General features: G+C 41.5%; 1 protein-coding gene and 1 pseudogene across 4 annotated transcripts in view; one reads left to right on the forward strand and one right to left on the reverse strand.

Annotated features, from left to right (window-relative positions):
- LGI1 (leucine rich glioma inactivated 1) overlaps positions 1-8,934 on the forward strand; it is a 39,855-nt gene extending 30,921 nt beyond the window's left edge. For 3 of the 4 annotated variants that reach the window (XM_045438257.1, XM_045438258.1, XM_045438256.1), the window contains 4 exons: positions 661-732; positions 3,843-4,012; positions 4,289-4,453; positions 7,008-8,934. In XM_045438257.1, coding sequence (XP_045294213.1) covers positions 661-732; positions 3,843-4,012; positions 4,289-4,453; positions 7,008-7,843 — 1,243 coding nt within the window. In that variant the 3' untranslated portion in view covers positions 7,844-8,934. The remainder of the gene's footprint in view (positions 1-660; positions 733-3,842; positions 4,013-4,288; positions 4,454-7,007) is intronic. The other variant, XM_045438259.1, reaches the window with a different exon arrangement.
- A 10,724-nt stretch (positions 8,935-19,658) lies between these two features.
- Positions 19,659-21,457, reverse strand: LOC123577519 (annotated as a pseudogene).
- Positions 21,458-22,653: the final 1,196 nt, after the last annotated feature.

Here is a 22,653-nt window from a genome sequence, read left to right on the forward strand (position 1 = left end):
AAGAGGAGATGATTAAAGAGGATGGATGGATGGATGGATGGATATTTGTGAGAAAGCTGTTTTCTGAGGTCGAATGAATGTATGTAAAAAGGGAGTATATACTTTGGAAAGAAGAAAGGATATGCTGGCAGGGAGGTAAGTTAGACAGAGCCCTCAAACTCTAGAGCTATTGGCACTATCAGTTGTGGATTCAGCTGCTGTCTGGAGAATGTGAGGAAGAGAGAGGGAGGAGGAGGGGCAGCCTGAGTGTGAGGGGAAAAGGGCACTGTCAACCATTTAGTTAGTCATCATTTGGGACACATCCCCTAGACTGAATGTCCAAGAGTATGAATCTCATATTCTATTCTACATAGAAGGATCAATGCCCAGTATCATTTTATTGCTGGCATTGTGGGGGTTGTTTGTTAGTTTCTTTTTTTACCATGACACATAAAGTGCCATAAACACTGAGCAAGTGTTGAAGCAATGAGACCAAGAATTGAAAATACGATAGTAGGAAACTGAGTAGTATCTTAGAAGAAGGAGAAGAAAAGGTACTGCAAGTAATTTAGTGTAGTCGGGAAAGAATAAAAGGGACTTATAATTAAGTTTTATCATAAAATGCATTTATTTAGTTTATGACTATAGTTTACATCACTCTTTTTTTTTTTTTTCTTCCAGGAGCCTTGCAAACAACAATCTCCAGACACTCCCAAAAGATATTTTCAAAGGCCTGGATTCTTTAACGAATGTGTAAGAGGACCTAAGAAATCACTGATTAATTAATTCACAATTGTTAACAAAGAAGCCTGGTATTGAGGATTAGAATTCGTAACTGGCTTTAAAATTAAGTTAGAATTTTAAAATTTAAATTTTAAATTGGCCTAAATTTTAAATTTACTTGAACTAATGTTGGAGCCTTCTATGGTATTTCCCACTGGAAATTCTGAATATATGGTGCCCAGGCATTCCTTTGACAAAGTGTGTGTCCTCTGGGAGGTAGTGCTGATAAGGGACTTTGAGGGTGTGGGAAGAGGAGGCCCAGAGTGAAGTTTCAAGATGCCTTTTTTCACATGAGTTCCAGGAAATGGGGCTACAAAGGAAAAACATAAAGGAGTCTGGGAAACTGACCGAGTACAGATGAAAGGTTACACCCATGGGTTGGTCAATCAACAGAGAAATGGAACAGGAAGTGGGGGAAGGGAGGCAAGTTTGCCTTTTCTCTAGTTAGACTGAACAACAACTCTAGGCTTAATCCCCAGGAATTTGGCTTAAGCCCCAGGAAGGGAATGAACTTAATTATTTTTGACCCTTTTTCAAACAAAAGAGCTTTCAAACTTTGACTTTTAAGCTTCAGAGTGAAAGATCTTTGTAAGGAATTTGTATATTTTGCTGTAAGCAAAGCAAGTAATATACGCCTAATCCTCTCAAAAGCAATTTAGCTTCATTAAGTGCTTTCCAGACATTAGAAGGGTATTTAAATGTCATAAGATAGATACAGGAACAAATGAAAGAATATATGAAACCAAATGATTTCTTCTTATCAATTCAGGTACTTTGCTATAGAATATACATTCAAAACAAATTTTCTCCAATGACAAAAGATCTAAGTCAAGTATTTTCTCCTAAACCTAGTATTTAACTTCAAATCAGTAAGCTAATGAAAAACTCTCTTTGTTCCTTGTGGTATTTCCCCAGCCCCTCCTCAATGCCTATTACCCCAATTCCTGAATGATGGTTTATTTCCAAGAGAGTGCCAGAATCAGGACACTTCCAAGAGAGTCTCGGACAGACCACAGTTATCCGTTCTGGTTTACAATCACCCAGAAAAACCGATACTCATTATTCTGGGTCAGAGTATTCTTGGGAAATGAAGTCAGTCTTGGGAATGTCTTAGAGGTTAGATGATATGCTATGACAGACTTGGGGATACAGCTTATTTGGGCACCATCCTCTGGCCCATCCTGGTGTCAGCCAATACTGCACACTAGAAACAAAACAAAACAAAACAAAAACCCAAAAAACAAACAACAACAAAAAAACCCACTTGAAATTGGCTCAACCTCTATGGAAATCCCATAATGGATTTGGCCTCTTGGGCCTACTCTGAGATGCCCAAATCAAGAATTATCTAAGAAGTACAAGGATCCTTGCCAAGTTGTCTTTTAGTGGATTTCTTGGTTTTCTTGAATGTATCCCTCCAAAAGCATTTTTAAATGCTTCAACATTTAAAAATTACTCATGTGCTGTGTGAACACTAGGCAATACCTATCTTAGGTTTTGTGTGTGACCAAGAAGGGTTTTAGGAAGGACCTGGAATTTCCGAACAAAAGCAATGCAAATAAACAGAAAACTTGGTGAGTTGGGATCATATGTGGAAATTTGAACTACCCATGCTGTATAGTTTATTACAGACATGAATTGTTGTATGTCTGAGTTAACTCTGCTGTGTCGAAGTCATTTCCTATTAAAATTCAATTTGTAGACCATGGAGTAGGATCAGAATGAATTACATCTGTGAGGAAGAAGAAAAGCAAATAGCTCCCTTGATTTAATTAAATATGATATAATAAGCACTGTATTCTATCCTCTAGACCTGCGTTGTCCAATATGGTAGCCACACATGTGGTCATCAAACAGCATTCATAGTGTAACTGAGGAACAAAACTTTAAATTTTACTTAATTAAAAAAAAATTTTTTTAATGTTTATTTATTTTTGAAGGAGAGAGACACACAGTGTGAGTGGGGTAGGGGCAGAGAGAGAGGGAGACACAGAATCTGAAGCAGGGTCCAGGCTCTGAGCTGTCAGCATAGAGCCTGAAGCAGGGCTAGAACGCACGAACCGTGAAATCATGATCTGAGCTGAAGCCGGACGCTTAACCAACAGCCACCCAGGCGCCCCTAAATTTTACTTAATTTTTTAAAAATTAAGCCAAAAACTAAATTTAAATGAGTTCAATTATGGGAAAATGTAATTATGTTTGGAACAACTTGGATGTGTGAAACTATTGTTTCCAGCTATAAATTTTATGAAATCTAAATCCATATCACACACTTCTGATGAAAATTTAGCATCCAAATTGAGATATACTCTAAGTGTAAAACACACTAGACTCCAAAGACTTACTATTTTTTAAAAATGTAGGGGCGCCTGGGTGGCGCAGTCGGTTGAGCGTCCGACCTCAGCCAGGTCACGATCTCGCGGTCCGTGAGTTCGAGCCCCGCGTCGGGCTCTGGGCTGATGGCTCAGAGCCTGGAGCCTGTTTCCGATTCTGTGTCTCCCTCTCTCTCTGCCCCTCCCCCGTTCATGCTCTGTCTCTCTCTGTACCAAAAATGAATAAAAAAAACGTTGAAAAAAAAAAATTTTTTAAAAAAAAAATAAAAAAAAAATAAAATAAAATAAAAATGTAAACTATCTCATTAATAATGTTTGTATTGACTACACATCTAAATAATAATATTTTGTGTGAAATACTAAGCAAAATATCATTTTAAAATAAATAAAATATATTGTTAAAATTAATTTCACCTATTTCCTGTTACCTTTTTAATGTGTTTATAGAAAATTTTAAATTATGTATAGAGTCCACACTATATTTCTATGGACACACAGCTCTAGACAGAGCTGCCTTTGATCCAAGAGGGAATAACTTCTGAGGTTCCATTGACTGGGTAGCAATGAAGGGTGCACTGTGGGAACTCTCTGAACTCAAAGTGAATTGTCAATCAGGTTTAAGGTAGATTATAAGGCACGATGTAAAGCCAGGTAAAGGCATTTTGCATGTGTTAATTGCTGAAGTAAAGTCATGCCTTTGGAGGTAGGACCCTCATACAGCAAAATCAGCTGAAATTTGTCTTTCAGGGACCTGAGAGGGAATTCATTTAATTGTGACTGTAAACTGAAGTGGCTAGTGGAATGGCTAGGCCACACCAATGCAACTGTTGAAGACATCTACTGCGAAGGTCCCCCAGAATACAAGAAACGCAAAATCAATAGTCTCTCCCCAAAGGATTTTGATTGCATCATTACAGGTAATGGATTCCAAATGATTCCACCTCATAAAGTTAAAATAAGGGCTACATTTTATGTGTGTGCAGGAATTGATATTTTTTATATCTTTAAAAACCAACTGACTGATTTAATTTTTAAAATACTATAAAGCATTAAAACTTTGTGTGTTTAAAAGCAAAGTAAAATTATCATTTTACTATTTCTCTTAAATAAATGTATTTCTTAGGGACATTTGAGATCTAGCCAAGGAACAAGACATTAGCACAGTTATTCATCATCATTTCCTGTTTTTGCAGAATTTGCAAAGTCTCAAGACCTGCCTTATCAATCACTGTCCATAGATACTTTTTCTTATATGAACGATGAGTATGTGGTCATTGCTCAGCCTTTTACTGGAAAGTGCATTTTCCTTGAATGGGACCATGTAGAAAAGACCTTCCGGAATTATGACAACATTACAGGTATGAAAAGCCTGATTGTATTTTGAATAGAAAGTTAAGCACATTGAACCAAGGGGAACAGAAAAAGACAAGTGGTATATGCTTTGGGCAGGCTTAGAGTCATTTAAACCCCAACTGTACCATTTACTAAGTGACTTGGGGTTGTTCCTAAACCTTAATTTCCTGACTTGGAAATGGGAATAATAATACCCAACTCACAGGGTTGTTGTTAAGATAATGCAATCATAAGATAATGTGATCACATATTCAAGGAACTTAGCACAGAACCTAGCCTAGTAAACACACAATAAAAGGTGGATTATTTTTCCAGGAAAAATATTGGACTAGGAATCATGAGGTTTAATCCAGGTTCTGCCACAAACTAGCTGGGTGAACCACTCACCCTCACTGGGCCCTCCCTTTTTCTTAACTATAAAATAAGGATGTTATTTTAGATCATTGAATCTCAAGCTTCGTTGCACAAACATGACTCCTACAAAATGTTAATGTACTCCTAGTGACAGAAAGGGTTTCTCGTCCAATATATCTGTGAGCTATATCTCCCTCTTAGAGATTCATAATACACAGTAAAGACCCTGAGAAGTCTGGCAGTAAGGCAGGTTCTTTAAAGTGTTTTATGCATTTAATTTGACATTGGAAACCACCTTTTTTCCCTGAAAACTTTTACTTAGGTGCCCTCTTAAGTTTTGTTCTCATTTCAACAACTTTACAATTTTTAAATAAGTGAGAATATGGGGCCCCTTCTGAAATATTTCCGTTAGCTTTAGCTTCTAACGTATTTAAATCTTAAACTTTTCCATAAACTTCTCCCACCTTTTTGGGTGGGAAGGGTCATAATTAGATTTTGTGGGTGGCCACAAGCCCCATTGCTCATAGGATCAAGACAGGTCTGGGGCTGGCTTGAGACTGAGGTGCGCAGATGAAGGAATCTTCTTCAAACTGAAGTTGTCCCAGAAACCTCCTTCTTTCTCAAGGTGGAAGGTCATGCTTCCCTTTCTCCCTCAAACCCCTCAGTTTTCCCATGGGCTATTGTGCAGTTTTGTGCAGTTTAGTTCAGGTTCTTCTTACCTGGAATAATTCATCATTATTCCAGATGAATCTTAAGATGAACACTTGAAAGAGAAATGAATCACACATTTGCAGACTTTCAGAGGCCATCATCTCATCTAGAATGACGAATATATGCCAAATATGCAGTTACTATGACTTCCCTTACCCCAGACAGATATCGCTAATCAATCATGGTGCTCTTGCTTACAGAGTGCGGACAGGGCAACAGAATCCTTCTCAACATAATTTTCCAGGAAGGTTTCCAATCAATCAGTCGATACGGTACATGGTAGAAATCTAGTGGACATCCCTGATCTGGTCCAAACTCTCATTGTATAGAAGAGAAAACTGAATTTTAGAGAAGTAAAGTGATTTTCCTGAAGTCATACAATCAGTTGAGCCCTTTAAAGGTCGCAAATAGAATAATTTCACCTATTAGTACAGAGTTGATGCAGAATTTATTGCCTCAGAGCCTTTAAAGTTGCAGTTAGAAAAGGCGTGGGCCCAGATTTGCCCCACTCTCTTTGGATTTCTTAGAACCAAGCTCCTCTAGTCAACCAGAATTTACTGATCAAACTCTCATCAAACTCTTACCAAAAGGATACTGAGCTGGTCCACTGATCCCATATTGTTTTCTGAGATTTCCCAAAATAACTGTTAGGAGTATCACCCATGACTGTACCCCTCTTCCATTTTTCTCAAAGATTCCTCTTTCTTCTCTTCTCTCCTGCCACCAAAACTTCAGAAAAATTACAAGTGTCATCTTTTTCCTTTCTTAGGGGAAAATTATGTTACTTTTAGAGCAAGATTCAATTCACAATTAGAACAAACCAATTACAGTTAGAACCATGGGCTACCCAGATCACTGCTCAAGACTTTGTAGGATGGTCTAGAAACTTGTGGGATCCTAGCCCAAGTTGGAAGCCCTGGAATAGCTCACCTCCTCCCAGCTTGGGTTAAAAGCATAGAGACTCTGGTAGACCTGGGTTTGAATCCCAACTTTGTCTTCTCTTAGCAGCACTGAACCTCTCTGAGCTTCAATCTGCTCATCTGCAAAAGGGAGAATAATAATATTTATCTCTTAAGATTGTTGGGAATTTTTAATGAGATGATTTGGCAAAGCACATAGTTGGTGCTCAATAAATGGCAGTTTTCACTAGAATTACTATAACTCATAATATGTCAGGGAAAGCAATGCTTTCTTTCTGTAAGAAGTGAGAGGAGGAAACTCAGGCTGTAGCCATATGTCCTGAATGTCTGTCTAGTGCAGGTTGGATGTGACATGACAACTCAGGTGTTGGTAACAAGGCCTCATGAGGCACAAAGGCACAGAACGTCAGGATCCTGCTGCCATTGGGTCTTAGAGATTGGCCTTGCCTGTTCAACCAAGGAAATCTCTTATTTCAGGCTGATTTTGGTGGAAGTTGTATGGCCTCAGCCTGCATGTTTACATGCTGCAAAAGAGGATGGCCATCCAACTAATCTCTCATTTGTCTTTTCCCAGGCACGTCCACTGTAGTGTGCAAGCCTATAGTCATTGAAACTCAGCTCTATGTTATTGTGGCCCAGCTGTTTGGCGGCTCTCACATCTATAAGCGAGACAGTTTTGCAAATAAATTTATAAAAATCCAGGATATTGAAATTCTCAAAATCCGAAAACCCAATGACATTGAAACATTCAAGATTGAAAACAACTGGTACTTTGTTGTTGCTGACAGTTCAAAAGCTGGTTTTACTACCATTTATAAATGGAATGGAAATGGATTCTACTCCCATCAATCCTTACATGCGTGGTACAGGGACACTGATGTGGAATATCTAGAAATAGCCAGAACACCTCAGACACTCAGAACGCCTCATTTAATCCTGTCTAGTAGTTCCCAGCGTCCTGTAATTTATCAGTGGAACAAAGCAACACAATTATTCACTAACCAAACTGACATCCCTAACATGGAGGATGTATATGCTGTTAAGCACTTCTCAGTGAAAGGTGACGTGTACATTTGCTTGACAAGATTCATTGGTGATTCCAAAGTAATGAAATGGGGAGGATCCTCATTTCAGGATATTCAGAGGATGCCATCACGAGGATCCATGGTGTTCCAGCCTCTTCAGATAAATAACTATCAATATGCAATTCTTGGAAGTGATTATTCCTTTACTCAAGTGTATAACTGGGATGCAGAAAAAGCCAAATTTGTGAAATTTCAGGAATTAAATGTTCAGGCACCGAGATCATTCACCCATGTGTCCATTAATAAGCGTAATTTTCTTTTTGCTTCCAGTTTTAAGGGAAATACACAGATTTACAAACATGTCATAGTTGACTTAAGCGCATGACACACCAAATTCTGTGGCTGCCATCAGAAACTTTCTACAGTACATGATCCGGACGAACTCAATGCATGATGACTCTTCTTATCACACTTGCAAATGAATGCCTTTCAAACATTGAGACTGCTAGAACCAAGCACTACCAGTATCTCCATCCTTAACTGTCCAGTCCAGTGGTGTGGGAAGTTACCTTTTATAAGACAAAATTGAATTGTGTAACTGTTCTTTGCAGTGAAGATGTGTAAATAAGTGTTTAATGGTATCTGTTACTCCAAAAAGAAATATTAATATGTACTTTTCCATTTATTTATTCATGTGTTCCAAAACAACTGCCAAATAAAATGTTTACATTTTCTTTCATATCTCAAAGGTAATTATTTACAATTATTTTATTCTTGGTGATGGATGCTGAGGAAATAGCTTTATACAATAGGGTTATATTTACATCAAGAACTTAGGGTGTGAATAGTAAGTGATGATGAAACACTGATATTGATTACCCAAGATATATGAACAGGTTTATCAGCTGATTTGGAACATTCAAGGGTGTTTCCAAAGGTCACGACATTTAAGAACATTTTGTGGCAAAACGGCGATGAATTAAAAGCAGGGTAGAGAAATTTGCTTATTACAAGAAGACTGATTTAAAATAAAGAATCGTAAGACCCATCCTTTCCTATCTGATAGCTCTAGCTAAAAAAAAATTATTCAAAGAACCTATAGAAGAAACCAAACTCAAGAATCTGAATTTTAAAAACCCTATTTAGGGACTTCCTAAATGTCTGACTCTAGAATTATCTGAGAGCTGATATAGATTTGTAAACCTTACTGTACTTGCCTCAAATTTACCCAATATGATGGCCTCTTAATCTGATCAAGGATGTTTCACTTCTAGGCATCAGTTTGGATGTTACTGACATGCCACAGAGTGTCTAGGAGGCTCATATTTGATTTTCTAAATTCTTGCTCCTGGATCACATGGTTTGTTAGCACCTAGCACAGTGCCTGTTACACGGTAGGCTCTCAAAAACTGCTTTTGAAGATGCATGTGTGTCCTCCTGTTATAATACAATAATAAACTTCGTAAGTCCCTTTGATCTATTCGGTCCTATTTTTTGACTACCTATTAAGAATGGGGTGTTGTTCCTGTGGTGCTGGGGAGGAGAATTGAGGAGGAATAGGGCATGGTCCTTGCCCTTTGGGGCCTTAGACTAATCGGAGGGTTAGGACACAGAAACCTACAGAGTAAGCCCTGAGTGCCAATCATCATCTAAATATTCTGATTATAAAGATCATGGGAGTATCAAAGATGAGTTCCTAGAGGAAGTGGTCCTTGTTTGAAGTTAAAGGGGAGATATGGTTTCAAAAGGGGATCACGGCAGAGGAGCTGTTTCTGAAATGATTCCGTGTGAAAGAGCTTCCCCCAACTTATTGCTCCCCACACTCTTTTTCCAAATGAATGGGGAGCAGAGAGGGGTAGACATCAACCCCACTGCCAACACATATCTGGCAAACTTAATGGACCTAAGGTACACACAGTAGTTACACGTTTTCCAGGAAGCGACACCTTGGGGCGTTATGCACAGGAACCAGATTCCTTTGCCACACGGGGAAGATATTAATTGACATTAGAGTTATGGGGGGACAAGAGGTCTTACCCACTCCCGATCTGTACACAGGGAGACAGGCCTTTGAATGTCTTATGTTTTTCAGTTCCCTTTTTCTATAAGTAGCGTATATACTGTTGAAGAACACCCACTTTGTACAGACTGCGTTTAAGTCCTGCCTTGCCATGTGCTGGCTTTGTCCACAGGCAAGTTACTTAAGTTCTCTGAGCCTCAGTTTCTTCATCTGTAAAGGGATAATAATGCTTACTGCAAGGACAGTGGAAGGATGAAATGAGATAATGAGCACTTGGTGGACTGAATTTTCCAAATATGGCGACAAAATTTCCCAGCCTACATGTTCTGTGAGAACCTTGCCCTCACCCCATCAAGAGGTGGTACCTAATTCCCTTATCATTAAATCTGGGCAGGCTTGTAATCAATAGAATGTGGTGGAAATGATGCGGTTTGAATTTTGGGCCTAGATCACAAAAACAAGGAACCTTCTGTCTTGTGAACTGGGACAATCGTTTCTGGAGCCCTGAGCTGCCACCTGCAGGATCCTACTAGGCTGAGGCCACCATTCTGAGGAAGTCAAAGCTTTGATCAACAGCTCTGGCTGAGGTCCCTTCTAACAGCCACATGAACCACCATCCTGTGAGCGAGGATGCCTCTGGGTGATTCAAGCCCCAAGCTGTTAAGTCACCACCAGCCATCCAGTCTTCCCAGCTGAGGCCCCAGACAAGCAGCTAAGACAAGGGACAAACCATCCTCATGGCACTGGATCCAAATTCCTCACCCACAGAATCTATGAGCATAATAAAATTGTTTATTTGAACATCTAAGTTTTGGGGTGATTTTTTTATACTGCAGCAGTGATCAGAACAGCACACCAAGTACTTAACACAGACCCAGCACAAGTCAGCACTTACCAAGTGCTAGTTAATGGGCTCCACACCCGGAATGTTGCACGCTTCGGGGTCATGCTCTACCTTATTACCTTAATGTAACCCACGGTCATTTCGTTTTTAAAGTCTATCTCCTGTTTTCAATACATTGCCAGTGTTCTAACTGTGCCAGGCCCTCTGCTGAGTTCAGGGATGCAGAGATGAAAGACCTCGATTCTTCTCTGTTTTCATAGAAGCATTATTAGCAAACCGACTCTCTGATTTACCTGAAACCTGAGACCCGGAGCTGTGAAGCAAGCCAAGTGAGGCAGGCTACAATCCCGGCCTCTGGACACTCAATTCAGATCTTTCTTCATCACATGGTGCTACCTTTCAACACCTCACCCTCCAGTCTGAACCTGGGATTGCAGACAGGGATGAGGTGAGGAGTGAGAAGGCTGACAGAAATTCAAGAAAGACTGAGGAGGAGGACACATGGTAGGGTCCACTTTCGCTGCAATTGGCCAGTCCTTTCTCAGAGTTGCTCTTTTCACCTGTACCCTTCATCTACCTTACACTGTATAACTCTGCCCCCTCTCCAGCCATAGATGATTGGACCTGAAGTGAGCCCCTCATCCAGGGTTCAACCCGGATGCTGGGCTGGGCTCAGCCTGAACTGATCTAGTTCTCTCTCCTGGATATTTGGAATTAGGACAGCAGAAGCTGGGTCAATTAGCCACAGGCACTGGAATTGTAAAATGATCTTAAATCAGGTCCCCTCAAAGCAGAGGGATTTATTGGGGGAGTGCTCTCATGCTATACCTGTAAGGGAGTGAGACTAGGGCAGGGGAAGATGCCACACAAAGATGTCCTTTCAGGAGAAGTTAGCTTCAGCCTGACTCCACCACGGGGAACTCCAGAGTGTGAACTGTAGCACACAGTGTGTCCTGCCTTGAGGCAAGGAGGACAGACGTTCATACCCCACCCCCCATCTGATAGTCTTTGACCAAAAAGTATGGGGCATAACGTCTCAGACATCTCCAGCAATGAAAGTCCCTATTGGCTAAGGACAATTCTCAGAAAAGTATGCAAATGTAAGCTGATATAAACTGACACCCATGGCTGCTGCAGGATGGGTGCTTCAACCTAGTAAAGAGTGGTTGGGTGGGAACCAGTGAAAGATGCTACAGGGACAGTCACTGAGGTGCTAAAGACACATTTTGGAGCAGCCATAAGGGCAGCAAAAGAGCAGAGGAAGCTGGTCTAAAAAGTGAGAAGAGAATGACATAGAAGGTCAGAGAGAAGAAGGGGTGAGAAACTACCTAGTCTGAGGGGGAGAGGGAGGAAGAGCTAGGAGAGAGAGAAAGGAGAGGGAGAAAAGGTAAGAAAAAGAAGAAAGAGGGAGGTCTGGTGCCCCAAGTCACGTCGCCTGAGAACCAGACTCTGAGAAGCTAACGTACACACATTTATCAGGTAGTACCCTTGAGATGACACCCAGCAGGGAGAAGAAAGGAGAATTCGGCAGAGAGCAGCTGTGCTGTGGTGCAGTTCCAATAAAAGTAGCACTGTAGGGAGCCAAGACGCTCCCTCTCAGGTGTCCCAAGTTGGAGCGAGGGCCCCACCAGGTCTTTACACCTCCATGTTAATTAGTTATTGGATGTGGGCTGAAAGAAAGAAAGGCTGTGTTTTAACCACAGCAATCCCCAAAGAGTGGAGGAAGCAGAGGCTGTCTCTGGGAGTCCTCCCAGCAGCTGGAAAAGTCAGTCTTTTATGTCTGAATAAGGATCTGAGCAGCACAACACAGCATCCACCACAAGGGGAACGAGGGGGAGGGAGAGAGGGTGCGAGACGGAAGCAGCCCAATTCCTAGGGACTGTCCATTTCCCGCAAATACCTCATTACATCCAATGGCACTCCCTGCCCCTGAATTCCTTGACGTACTTCAATAGCCTTCTAGTAACAACCCCACCTCCACCATCACCACACACACACATTTGGCTTTGTTCCAGATTAGTTTGACTGGGTTTCTGTACTTGCCACACAATTATCTTCACCTAAGTCAGAATGTTTAGGCACAGTTACTGAAATGTAAATACAATGCGGAGTACTAGATATTCCCATCTCTTTTTCCTCTGCTATTCAAACTGTGTGATTTCTATTCATCTATCTTCAAGTCCACTGACTCCTCTGTCATCTCTGACCTCAAATTTCTTTAAAAGGTAATATTACTTCAGCTAGATCAGACCTGCTCAACTTTTAAAAAATATTTTAATGTTTAAAAAATTTGAACCACGGAAATTTAAAAAATCTCCAGTGTATTTTAGGCCAATGTCTTTCCATTGTGTTGCAGACCAACATTTTTGTAAATTAGAATAAAAATGAATTACCAGAAAAATGATCAAATGCTTCATTATTGTGGTCACACTGCTGTAAGAGATTCTCAACATTTCCTTTCTTTTTTATTAAAAAAATTTTTTTAACGTTTATTCATTTTTCAGAGACAGAAAGAGACAGAGCATGAGCAGGGAAGGGGCAGAGAGAAGGAGACACATAATCCAAAGCAGGCTCCAGGCTCTGAGCTGTCAGCACAGAGCCCGATGCAGGGCTTGAACTCATGAACTGCAAGATCATGACCTGAGCCGAAGTCAGAGGCTCAACTGACTCAGCCACCCAGGTGCCCCCTCAACATTTCCTTTCAAGTCCTGTACTCAATCCATCCCAATTTAATTCCAAACTCTTCCCAGCCTGGCACTAGATGTGGTCCAAGGACCACATCTGTAGGTATCTGAACTAGTCAATGAGAGCTAAACTCTCTCAACTCAGTTCTTTGTCGATTTTACTGTGGGATATAGAGGCATTTATTTTTATTTTTTATTTTTTATTTTTTGAGAGAGAGTATGCCCTCAAGAGTTGGGGAGGGGCAGAGGAAGAGAGAGAGAGAGAGAGAGAGAGAGAGAGGAGAGAGAGAGAATCTTAAGCAGGCTCTAGGCCCAGCTCAGAGCCCAATGCAGGGCTGATCTCATCACTGTGAGAACTTGACCTGAGCCAAAATCAAGAGTCAGAAGCTTAACTGTCTGAGCTACCCAAGTGCCTTGGATATAGAAGCATTTTAACATGGTTGCTGTCATGGGTATAGTGCACCCAGGACCACCGCAGGCCTAGGAAGACCTACAGTGGTTCCTATAAAGTCCTAAAGGTGGAGTTCAAAATCTGGCCAGCTTCTCCTACTCCTGCACCTCTGTTTCGCCCACACTCCCTTTATGCTCACAATTTGCCACTCCCTATTTATCTGAGCACATAGTTGCTTCTGTGCCCATGCTACCCCAACTACCAACAATAGCATTTCCCAACTCTTCTACCTTTTGACATCTTAGTCCTCATCCATCCAGTTAGATGTGGATTCTCCTTTCTCAGCCCATGTCTTTTACCATGAGCAAGGCTCATAATTCATCCTGCCTTACATTATGGTTGGTTGTTGATCTATACATCTCTCCACAGGTTACACAGCCCTGCAGATCAGGACTATGTCTTAGGCATCTGTGATTCTTCTATGCCATCCTGCCCTCTAGCCCCTGGAATAGTCCTGCTTTGTAGAAACTCCATAAAGCTGGTAGAAATGAAATAGCTTTAAGCCTACCAGCTTCAGCCTCCCTGTTTTGCATATCTGAGAAGCGGCCTCATCCCCTACAGCAAATTCCCAGTCTCACAAAGAATCCTGGCCATGGAAAACATAAGAGACTCTTAAATATAGAGAGCAAACTGAGGGTTGCTGGAGGGGTTGTGGGGGATGGAGGGAATGGGCTAAATGGGCAAGGGGCATTAAAGAAGACACCTGCTGGGATGAGCACTGGGTGTTATAGTAGGGGATGAATCACTGGATTCTATTCCTGAAATCATTATTGCACTATATGCTAATTAACTTAGATGTAAATTTAAATAAACAAACAAACAAATAAATAAATAAATAAATAATCCTGGCCATGGATTACCCCAAAAGAACACACGTGTACAGGCCCACTTTCCTAGGGGTAACTGGGGTGGTCTGGAAGGTAAAAGAAACACAATTTATTTCCTGAGTAAATCCTTATTCAAACAATTTATTTCCTGAGTAAATCCTTAGGCAAATCTACCTAAAACTTGATCCAAAAAAATGAAGGACTGGAACTAATTTAATTAATCCATAGAGACCAAAGAACACGAGGCTTGATATTAACACTTTCGGAAAGTCTATGCCCTTTGAAATTTTTATCCCCAAGAGGGATCCACGTCCATGGTCAGCACTACTCAGAGATGCCTCAAAGGGAGCATCTTCCCCAGCTGAAGCTTTTAACAATAATTCTCAGCAAAACTGTGTCCCAGAAGTTAGTCCTTCCAACAGTGCCAGATCCCAGGACAACTGTCCTTTGTCCTTCATTCCCTTAACGCTGTCCACCCACACATATTTAACAGTTCTTAAAAAAACTTTAGGAATTTTAACATTTTAATTCAATATTATGATTTATATTTTAACATTTTAATTTCATTATAATAATAGGTGGCATTTATTGAGTACTTACGATGAGCCAGGCACTATATTTAAAAAAAATTTTTTTAACGTTTATTCATTTTCTGAGAGACAGAGAGAGACAGAGAATGAGTGGGGGAGGGGCAGAGAGAGAGGGAGACACAGAATCTGAAGCAGGCTCCAGGATCTGAACTGACAGCACAGAGCCTGATGCATGGCTTGAACTCATGAACCGTGAGACCATGACCTGAGCCGAAGTCGGACGCTTAACCGACTGAGCCACCCAGGTACCCCTGAGCCAGGCACTATATTAAATGCTTTATCTGTACTGTCATTCCATCTTCTAGGATTCTGTAATAATAGCATTGTTTTACAAATGAGAGAGCTTAGTCTTAGAAAAGCTAAGTAACTTGCCCACATAGCCAGTTAAGAAAGAAAGTCAAGATTCATTTTGGATAGTATCCATCAATGACATCATGGCATGCTATGAAGTGCTTAAAGACAAAATACATATTAAAAATTAAAAATTCAGGACTGTGTAAACTGCAGATAGACACCCCAATCAAGAACCTTGAATGTTCCAAGTAACCTAGGACTACTGATTGGTATTTATACCCATGGACACAACAAGCTCAACTTGATAGAAAACATTTATTGAACAGCTACTATATGCAAAGTGCTATGAAAAATGATATGAAGGAAACAAAATGAGCAAGAAGATCTCCCTCCTTTTAAACAATGCACATGCCTCTGGAGTTTATTTCTAAAAGGCAGCATGTAAAAACAATAAAAGAGGCATCAGTAAGTTCTACAGTATCTAAAGGAGAAGTGAAACATGACCCACGTTTTCTGGCCTTTTGCCTGTAAATCTATCCTATTTGGTGACCAGAATATTCCTCTCTTTAGAGCCACAGACATAGTGATTAACAACATGTGTTTTAGACTCACGCAGATCCGCGTTTGCATCTCACTGTGGCTACTTACTAGTTCTATGACCTTAGACAAATTAATTAATCATCATTTCACCACCCAGGCTCCGGATCCCTGAGGGGAAATAATGGTCAGGATTCTTTTGGTTATAAATTGCTGAAATCCAACTAAACTAGTTTAAATATGAAAATACATATAGCTTCAGAAACATTACCAGTTACTCAGGTGATACTTTCATAAATCTGTTTTTCTCTGACTCTATTGTTGACTTCTTTCGAAGCCAGTCTCTCCTTTCATGGCGGAGAGATAGATACCCATCAGCAGCTCCAACATGACATCTTGCCAGTAGCCATGCCCAGTTGAAAGACAGTGTTCCTTTTCCAGTAGTTGTAGCAAAAGTTTGGGGCTGAGGCTCATTGGCCCAGTGCCCATCCCTGAAGCAATTGTTTTGGCTAAGGATAGAAGGCTCTGATTGGCCAAGCTTGGGTCATATGCCCACTGTTGGAACCTGTGGGTGAGAACCATGGGCAATGACAGTGAGGTAAGGGTGATTCCCTAAAGTAAAACTGTAATGCTATTAAAAAGAAAGAAAAGATGCTGAACAGACAAAACAACAAAAGTCATCAGCAGGAGGTGTGGTCTCTATCGAGAATCTGAGTTTAGAGAGCCAGAGTTCCCAGGGAAGAAGCTACACTCTTTGATGTTTCTAGAATCCCTTCACTAAAAGGTTTCAAAGAGTCCTTCCAGCTCCTATTTTGCAAAACTTGACAAAATATAATCTCCCATCTTTGTCTATTATTCATGATGATTCACTGTAACAATTTCTATATACATTTTTAAATGGTGTTCTTGCAAACATTCTGTTTTAAAATATTTAAACTGATATCCTCTGTTTCAGAATGATGTTTTCCCAAGTGAAGTCAGGCTGCCAGTTCTGATTTAGTGGCCACCCATCCCTGGAAGATGAGATCAAGCATTCCTAGATCACTTTTTGTTCCCCTGGATGTGCTTCCGTTTCAGATCAATCTTCACCTGGCAAGGGCAGCTCTCTCCTTACTCTAATCACCTTGAGGTTGGCTTGAAGATTAACACCTTAGAGGCTCCCTACTGCTCAGGACTTTTCCTGACTTAGTTTTTCCACAGGTAACTAGCCATTAGCTGGAAATTATCATAGATCAATCTCTGCAGAGAAGAGAATGACATAAAACACGGACTTTTGTTAATAACGGTTCCCTGACCTGGTTTTCCCCCAGAATCACCCAGAAAGCAAACTAACTACACAGGTTCCTAGGACCACACCTCAGAGCCACTGAAAGTGAATCTTCAAAGAACAGGACTTAGGAATTTTTATTTAAAAAAAAAAAAATTTTTTTAACGTTTATTTATTTTTGAGACAGAGAGAGACAGAGCATGAACGGGGGAGGAGCAGAGAGAGAGGGAGACACAGAATCGGAAGCAGGCTCCAGGCTCCAGGCCATCAGCCCAGAGCCCGACGTGGGGCTTGAACTCACGGACCGTGAGATCGTGACCTGAGCCGAAGTCAGACACTCAACCCACTGAGCCACCCAGGCGCCCCAGGAATTTTTATTTTTAAACATTCTTTAGGTGATTGTGATGTTGCTAACCCATCACCAGTCTACTAACTGGGCCCCTGCTCTAAATAACCACATTGAACTGACCGTGGCATGTCAGGAACACCAAGCCTGTGGTTACAAAAGTTGGCCAAAAGCTGTAGAATGTACTAGCTTTAAAGGTTTCCTGAAACCAAGACACCGAGTCTCCTTTGGCCTCAGTTTTTTCTATAAGATATTGGAACTGGGTCAGGTCAAACTAAAGGTCTTTCAGCTCTGAAAAATCTGTAACTTTCTGTTATAATGGGGGGTAGGGAATAGCTTGTAAGTTTGGAGATCTTGGCCCAATACAACCACCTTTATAGTTTTGTGACCTTGAGAAGTCACTTTCACTCCCTGGGTCACAATTTCTTTTCTTTAAAAATTGGTTGGAGTACATGAGTTATAATTCTAAGATAGCTATAAGATAACAGTTAAGCCTTAGATAATTCTCCAAAATAATCTGTTAATATGTATAGTATGAACAAGCTGAGGTTGATCACAATTTCCTGTTGACTTGGGTTTGCTGGCTTAAGAGTCTATAAGCAGCATTTGGTATGTTGGTGTTTAATGGATATGACATTTCATTGCACCAAATGGGAATGGAATATTTTTAGCACAGAATTCACTAAGTTTTAGTAAAGAGGGCTTGTTCTGTGAATGGAGTGTGAACAAGCAAAGATACTATTTTAAAAGACCAAATATAACCCCCCTCCCCATCACAAAATAGTCATATGTGTACATATTTTCACAACAGAGCTTGAAGAACTTACCCCTTTTTGTATTTTCTAAAAGGCAGTATTCCATCTACTTTAATAACTATGCTGGCTCACACACATTCCTCCTGTCTTTGCATGGCCTGCATACTTATGATTAGTAGGCTAGAAGGTGCCTGGGTGGCTTACTCAGTTAAATGTTGGACTCTTGATTTCAGCTCAGGTCATGATCTCATGGCTGGTGGGGTCAAGCCTGATGCTGGGCTCTGCACACTAAACACATGGAGCCTGCTTTGGATTCTCTCCCTCTCTCTCTCTGTCCCTGCCCCTACTCACATGCGCATGTGCATGTGCTCTCTCTCTCTCAAAATAAATAAATAAACCTTAAAAAAAATAGGCTATCACACTCTGCACTGACAATGCAGAGTCAGCTTGGGATTCTCTCTCTCTCTCTCTCTCTCTCTCTCTCACACACACACACACACACACGCTCTGAGTCTCTCTCTCTCTCTCTCTCTCAAAACGAATAAACTTAAAAAAAATTGGGCTAAAAATATTGTTAATGATTGAAGGCAATAATAATAATAGCTACTATTTATTGAACACTTACTATGTGCAGAACATATGCTATTTCATATGTATTTAGCCATTCAACCTTGCACCAATGTTATTATTCTCAGCATTTTCTTAAGAAAAAAATGGAAGTTCAGAGAGGTACAGAAGCCTGCCCAAGGCATGTAGCTAACAGACAGCAGAACCAGGGTTCAAACCAGGTCTCTCTGCAATCAGAACCCTAGTGACTGACTTACATTGATGTACTTATACTGATTGTTATCAGTCAGGATAAGGTGGGTTATTTGGTCGTACTTTGGTGGCACTCAAATACTACTGGCTTAAAACAATAAAGACTTATTTCTTGTTCACATTACTGACAGCACAGTTCCAAGTCATCACAATCTGCATACACGGATGCATGCATTGATGAGATAGCCACCAAATGGGACATTACTACATCAGAGGGGAAAAGAGCCATGGCAAAGTATGCATGACTGCTACAACTGGTTTTGGAATTCTTTATCTGATTTTTAAAAACTATTTTCATTTTCCCCCCACCCCCCCTTTTTTTTTTAATTTTACAACCATGCCTGGCTGGCTTGTTTTATTGGAGAAGGGCATGTGGAGTTAACAATGTGAAGATAGTTGGGACCTGAGGTCCGGAAGAACACCCTCCCCTCCCCATACATACGAACTGTCCCAAATAAAAAATAACCAACTATGGGAGAGCAGCTAAGACAGCGACTGAGGGTAGGGAAGGGAACATGGAACCCAAGGGCCACAGGAGAGACCATGCATGGGCTGGGAGGGCCCAGAGGCAGCCTCAATATGAGTAACATGAGTGAGAGTCTCTCTACCTTCCACATAGGTCTATATAAATAGAAGTTGTTCACCTTCCCCTATTTTCCCCTCTGCTCTGTGCTGCTCACTGTGGCCCCAGCTCCTCTGTTCACGTGTGGGCAAAGGAAAGGGATGATGGGCAAATCATCACTGAATTGTGATCAGACCCACACATTCACCAGCTCTCGGATCTTTTGTGCATTATAGGATTCTTTATGTGCTCACTGAGTGCCTGGGGGTCCTTCCGCATCTGTTCCAGGATGAGCTGCATGGCGGGGTCACTCATTATCTGCTGCACCTCTGGTATGTGGTGTCAGTTGTACTGGGCCATCATACGGTGTTGGTAACTGTCCGCAGCCTCCTTACAGTTGGCATCCAGTTCTAAGGCTTTCTGGTAGACATCCACGGTTTTCCTGTAGTTCTTCATCTCTTCTAGGGCAGATGCTTTCCCTGTGAAACCCTTGATGGAGGTTGGCTCTAGCTGGACACATTCCTTACAGTCCCTGAGCACTAGCTGAGACTCCAGGAGTTTGGTGTAGCAGGCAGCTTGATTGCTGTACAATTTGGAATCCCTTGGGTTCCGTTTGATGGCTTCTGTATAATGCTTCACAGTCTGGGGAATCCTCCTTTTCTGAAAACATTCATTGCCTTTGTTCTTCTCCTCTATAGGCCAGTCACCCTTGCTCCTTTCTCTGCTTGTTGGCATTTCTTTTTTTTTAATGTTTATTTATTTTTGAGGGAGAGAGAGAGAGAGAGAGACAGAGTACGAGCAAGGGAGGGGCAGAGAGAGAGGGAGACACAGAATCAGAAGCAGGCTCCAGGCTCTGAGCTGTCAGCACAGAGCACAACACAGGGCTTGAACTCACAAACCGTGAGATCATGACCTGAGCCCAAGTCAGATGCTTAACTGACTGAGCCACCCCGGTACTCCTGCCTGTTGGCATTTCTTGAGCACATCTGGGGTTCAGTGCTCTGCCAAAGACTTGTTATAGAAATGGGTGGCATCCTTGTACTTTTCTTCTTTGAGGTAGGCGTTGCCAACTCGAGCATAAGCTTTGGCAATCTGTCGATATTCTTCTTGATTTTCTCACTCCACTTTGATGGCCTTCTCACAAAGCTCTAGGCTTTTACTGTAGTTGCCCTTCTCGAAGTACACAGATGCTTGATTGGTCATGTAAGTCCTGCTGGTAGGGTCCAGGTCCCTGGCTCTGTCGTAGTGCTTCAAGGCTGTATCAAAGTCTTTCTTCTTGTAGGACTCATTCCCCAACTCCTTCTCTTTCAGTGCCTGCTTCTTATTCTCTGGAAGATCTTCTTCCATTGACTCTGGCTTGGTATCCTTTTTGGGAGGAGGTAACGGTGGAGGTATTGCACCTTCCTCCTCCTCATCCATACTGTCCCGATCGACTCCCAGGAGGACACTGAGAGTCTTCATGACCTGGGGATCTTGCAGTTTCATGCCCAGGTCAGATGGCTTGTTTCACAGCTGCTCTATCATTTCCTGGTAGGTAGGATCAGTGAGCATTGTCTTTGTCCTGGGATCACTCTCCAACTTCTGATATAGATTGGATATGTTGAAAGGGTTCATGGAACCTCCTCTCTGCCACCTGGGCCTCCATATTCTGTAAGCCCTCTTTCAGCTGAGATTATTTGCTTCATGTTCTCAACCTTCTTTATAGGTTCACTTGGCTTCTTCAAATCGGTTTAAGAACTCAAGAGCTGCTGCTTTTCGTGAATAGCCCCTGCCTCCATCAGGCTTTAAGTCAATGGTTTTATAACCATCCTCATAAGCCTTCTGGCATAGGCCACTGAGCAATTGCTATAGAGCATGTGTTTCTGGGGATCTAACTTAATTGCTTTAGAGCAGCACTGTAATGTATCATCAATGTTGCCAGCTCTCAGGGCCTTATTGCCCTTCTCTTTTAGCTTATTTACCTGCTCCATAGCCTGGTCCAGAACCGCATTGAATCGATTCTATCCACTTCACATTCCCAATTCTTAAGAACTATTTGCATTCAATACATGGATAACTTTTTTAAAGGGAAGTTTTCCCAAAAATGGAGCTTAAAAGGGCCTAAGCTCCCCCCACCCCACCTCAGCCATCTCTTGGAGATGTCGCTGTTGGTTTGATGAAGATTTTACTGTCTTGTCCTCCTAATCCGAGTCCAGTATGCCCTGTAGTTATCAATGATATGAGCCAGATGGTCATGTTTATAATATTTACACTGGTGTAAGGGCAAAGTGCAGGCCACTTTTATATACACACATCTGTCAAAAGGTTCTTCCATGACAAAGAAGAAAGGTTACATGGTAGGTGGATCCTCCCAGAAGTACTGCATTAGTGTGCTAAGAAGGGCCGGAGGGGCCAGCCCAAGATTCTGAGGAGGTCTACAATATACTATAAAATATGGCAGGTATACTGGTTCTTGGTAACCCAGCACATTGGGCTATCTAAACCCAGTCTCCTTTATCTCCAGGATGCCTGATTTCACCTCCATCAGCATCTTTCCAAATCTTCTCCCCTTTACTTTCAGTTTAAAAGGTCAACCTGATGCTGAGATTTGAGATTTCTGCAGTGCTCAGGTACTGCTTCAAGGATGCTATAGCAGATGAATCAAAATAATAATAACTATTATTATGCTACAAAAAGTGGCTTTGTGTTTAGAGGCCCCCAAATAGAAACTATCATAATATGCGGGGGCAAGGTCAAGAGATATCACCGTTGATAACAAATTGAATGAGTCAGGGCATATTTGATGAGCTCAGACATTTCCTGCACATATTTCAGGGCCTTTCCCAGAAATAACCCATTATCCATTGTGATGGGTGCCAGATCATTCACTCAGACATGTTAGATAAACTCTATGTGGAAGCTGCAACCTGGCCCCATGCCACCTTCCTTAATAATAAGACGGTTTGGTTCTTACTGTGAATTGTGGAGGAAGGAGAGTTGAAGGGTAAGAATTGCAGCCTCCTGGGGGAGAGGGACATGACCAATGGTTAACAAGCAGAACATGACCACTGTGGCCAGCAGAGGGCAGCAGAACCAGATTACTTGTGCAGGTGGCTCCAGTGACCCTGTGGCCACTACTGTGAACATCTGTGCTGCAGGAGACCAGGACGACACAGGGTAGTCCCTAGAAAAGGTACAGCTAAAGTGGGAAAGGAGGTTT

Source organism: Leopardus geoffroyi, chromosome D2 (genome assembly GCF_018350155.1).
Source record: "Leopardus geoffroyi isolate Oge1 chromosome D2, O.geoffroyi_Oge1_pat1.0, whole genome shotgun sequence".
Lineage (NCBI taxonomy): Eukaryota > Metazoa > Chordata > Mammalia > Carnivora > Felidae > Leopardus > Leopardus geoffroyi.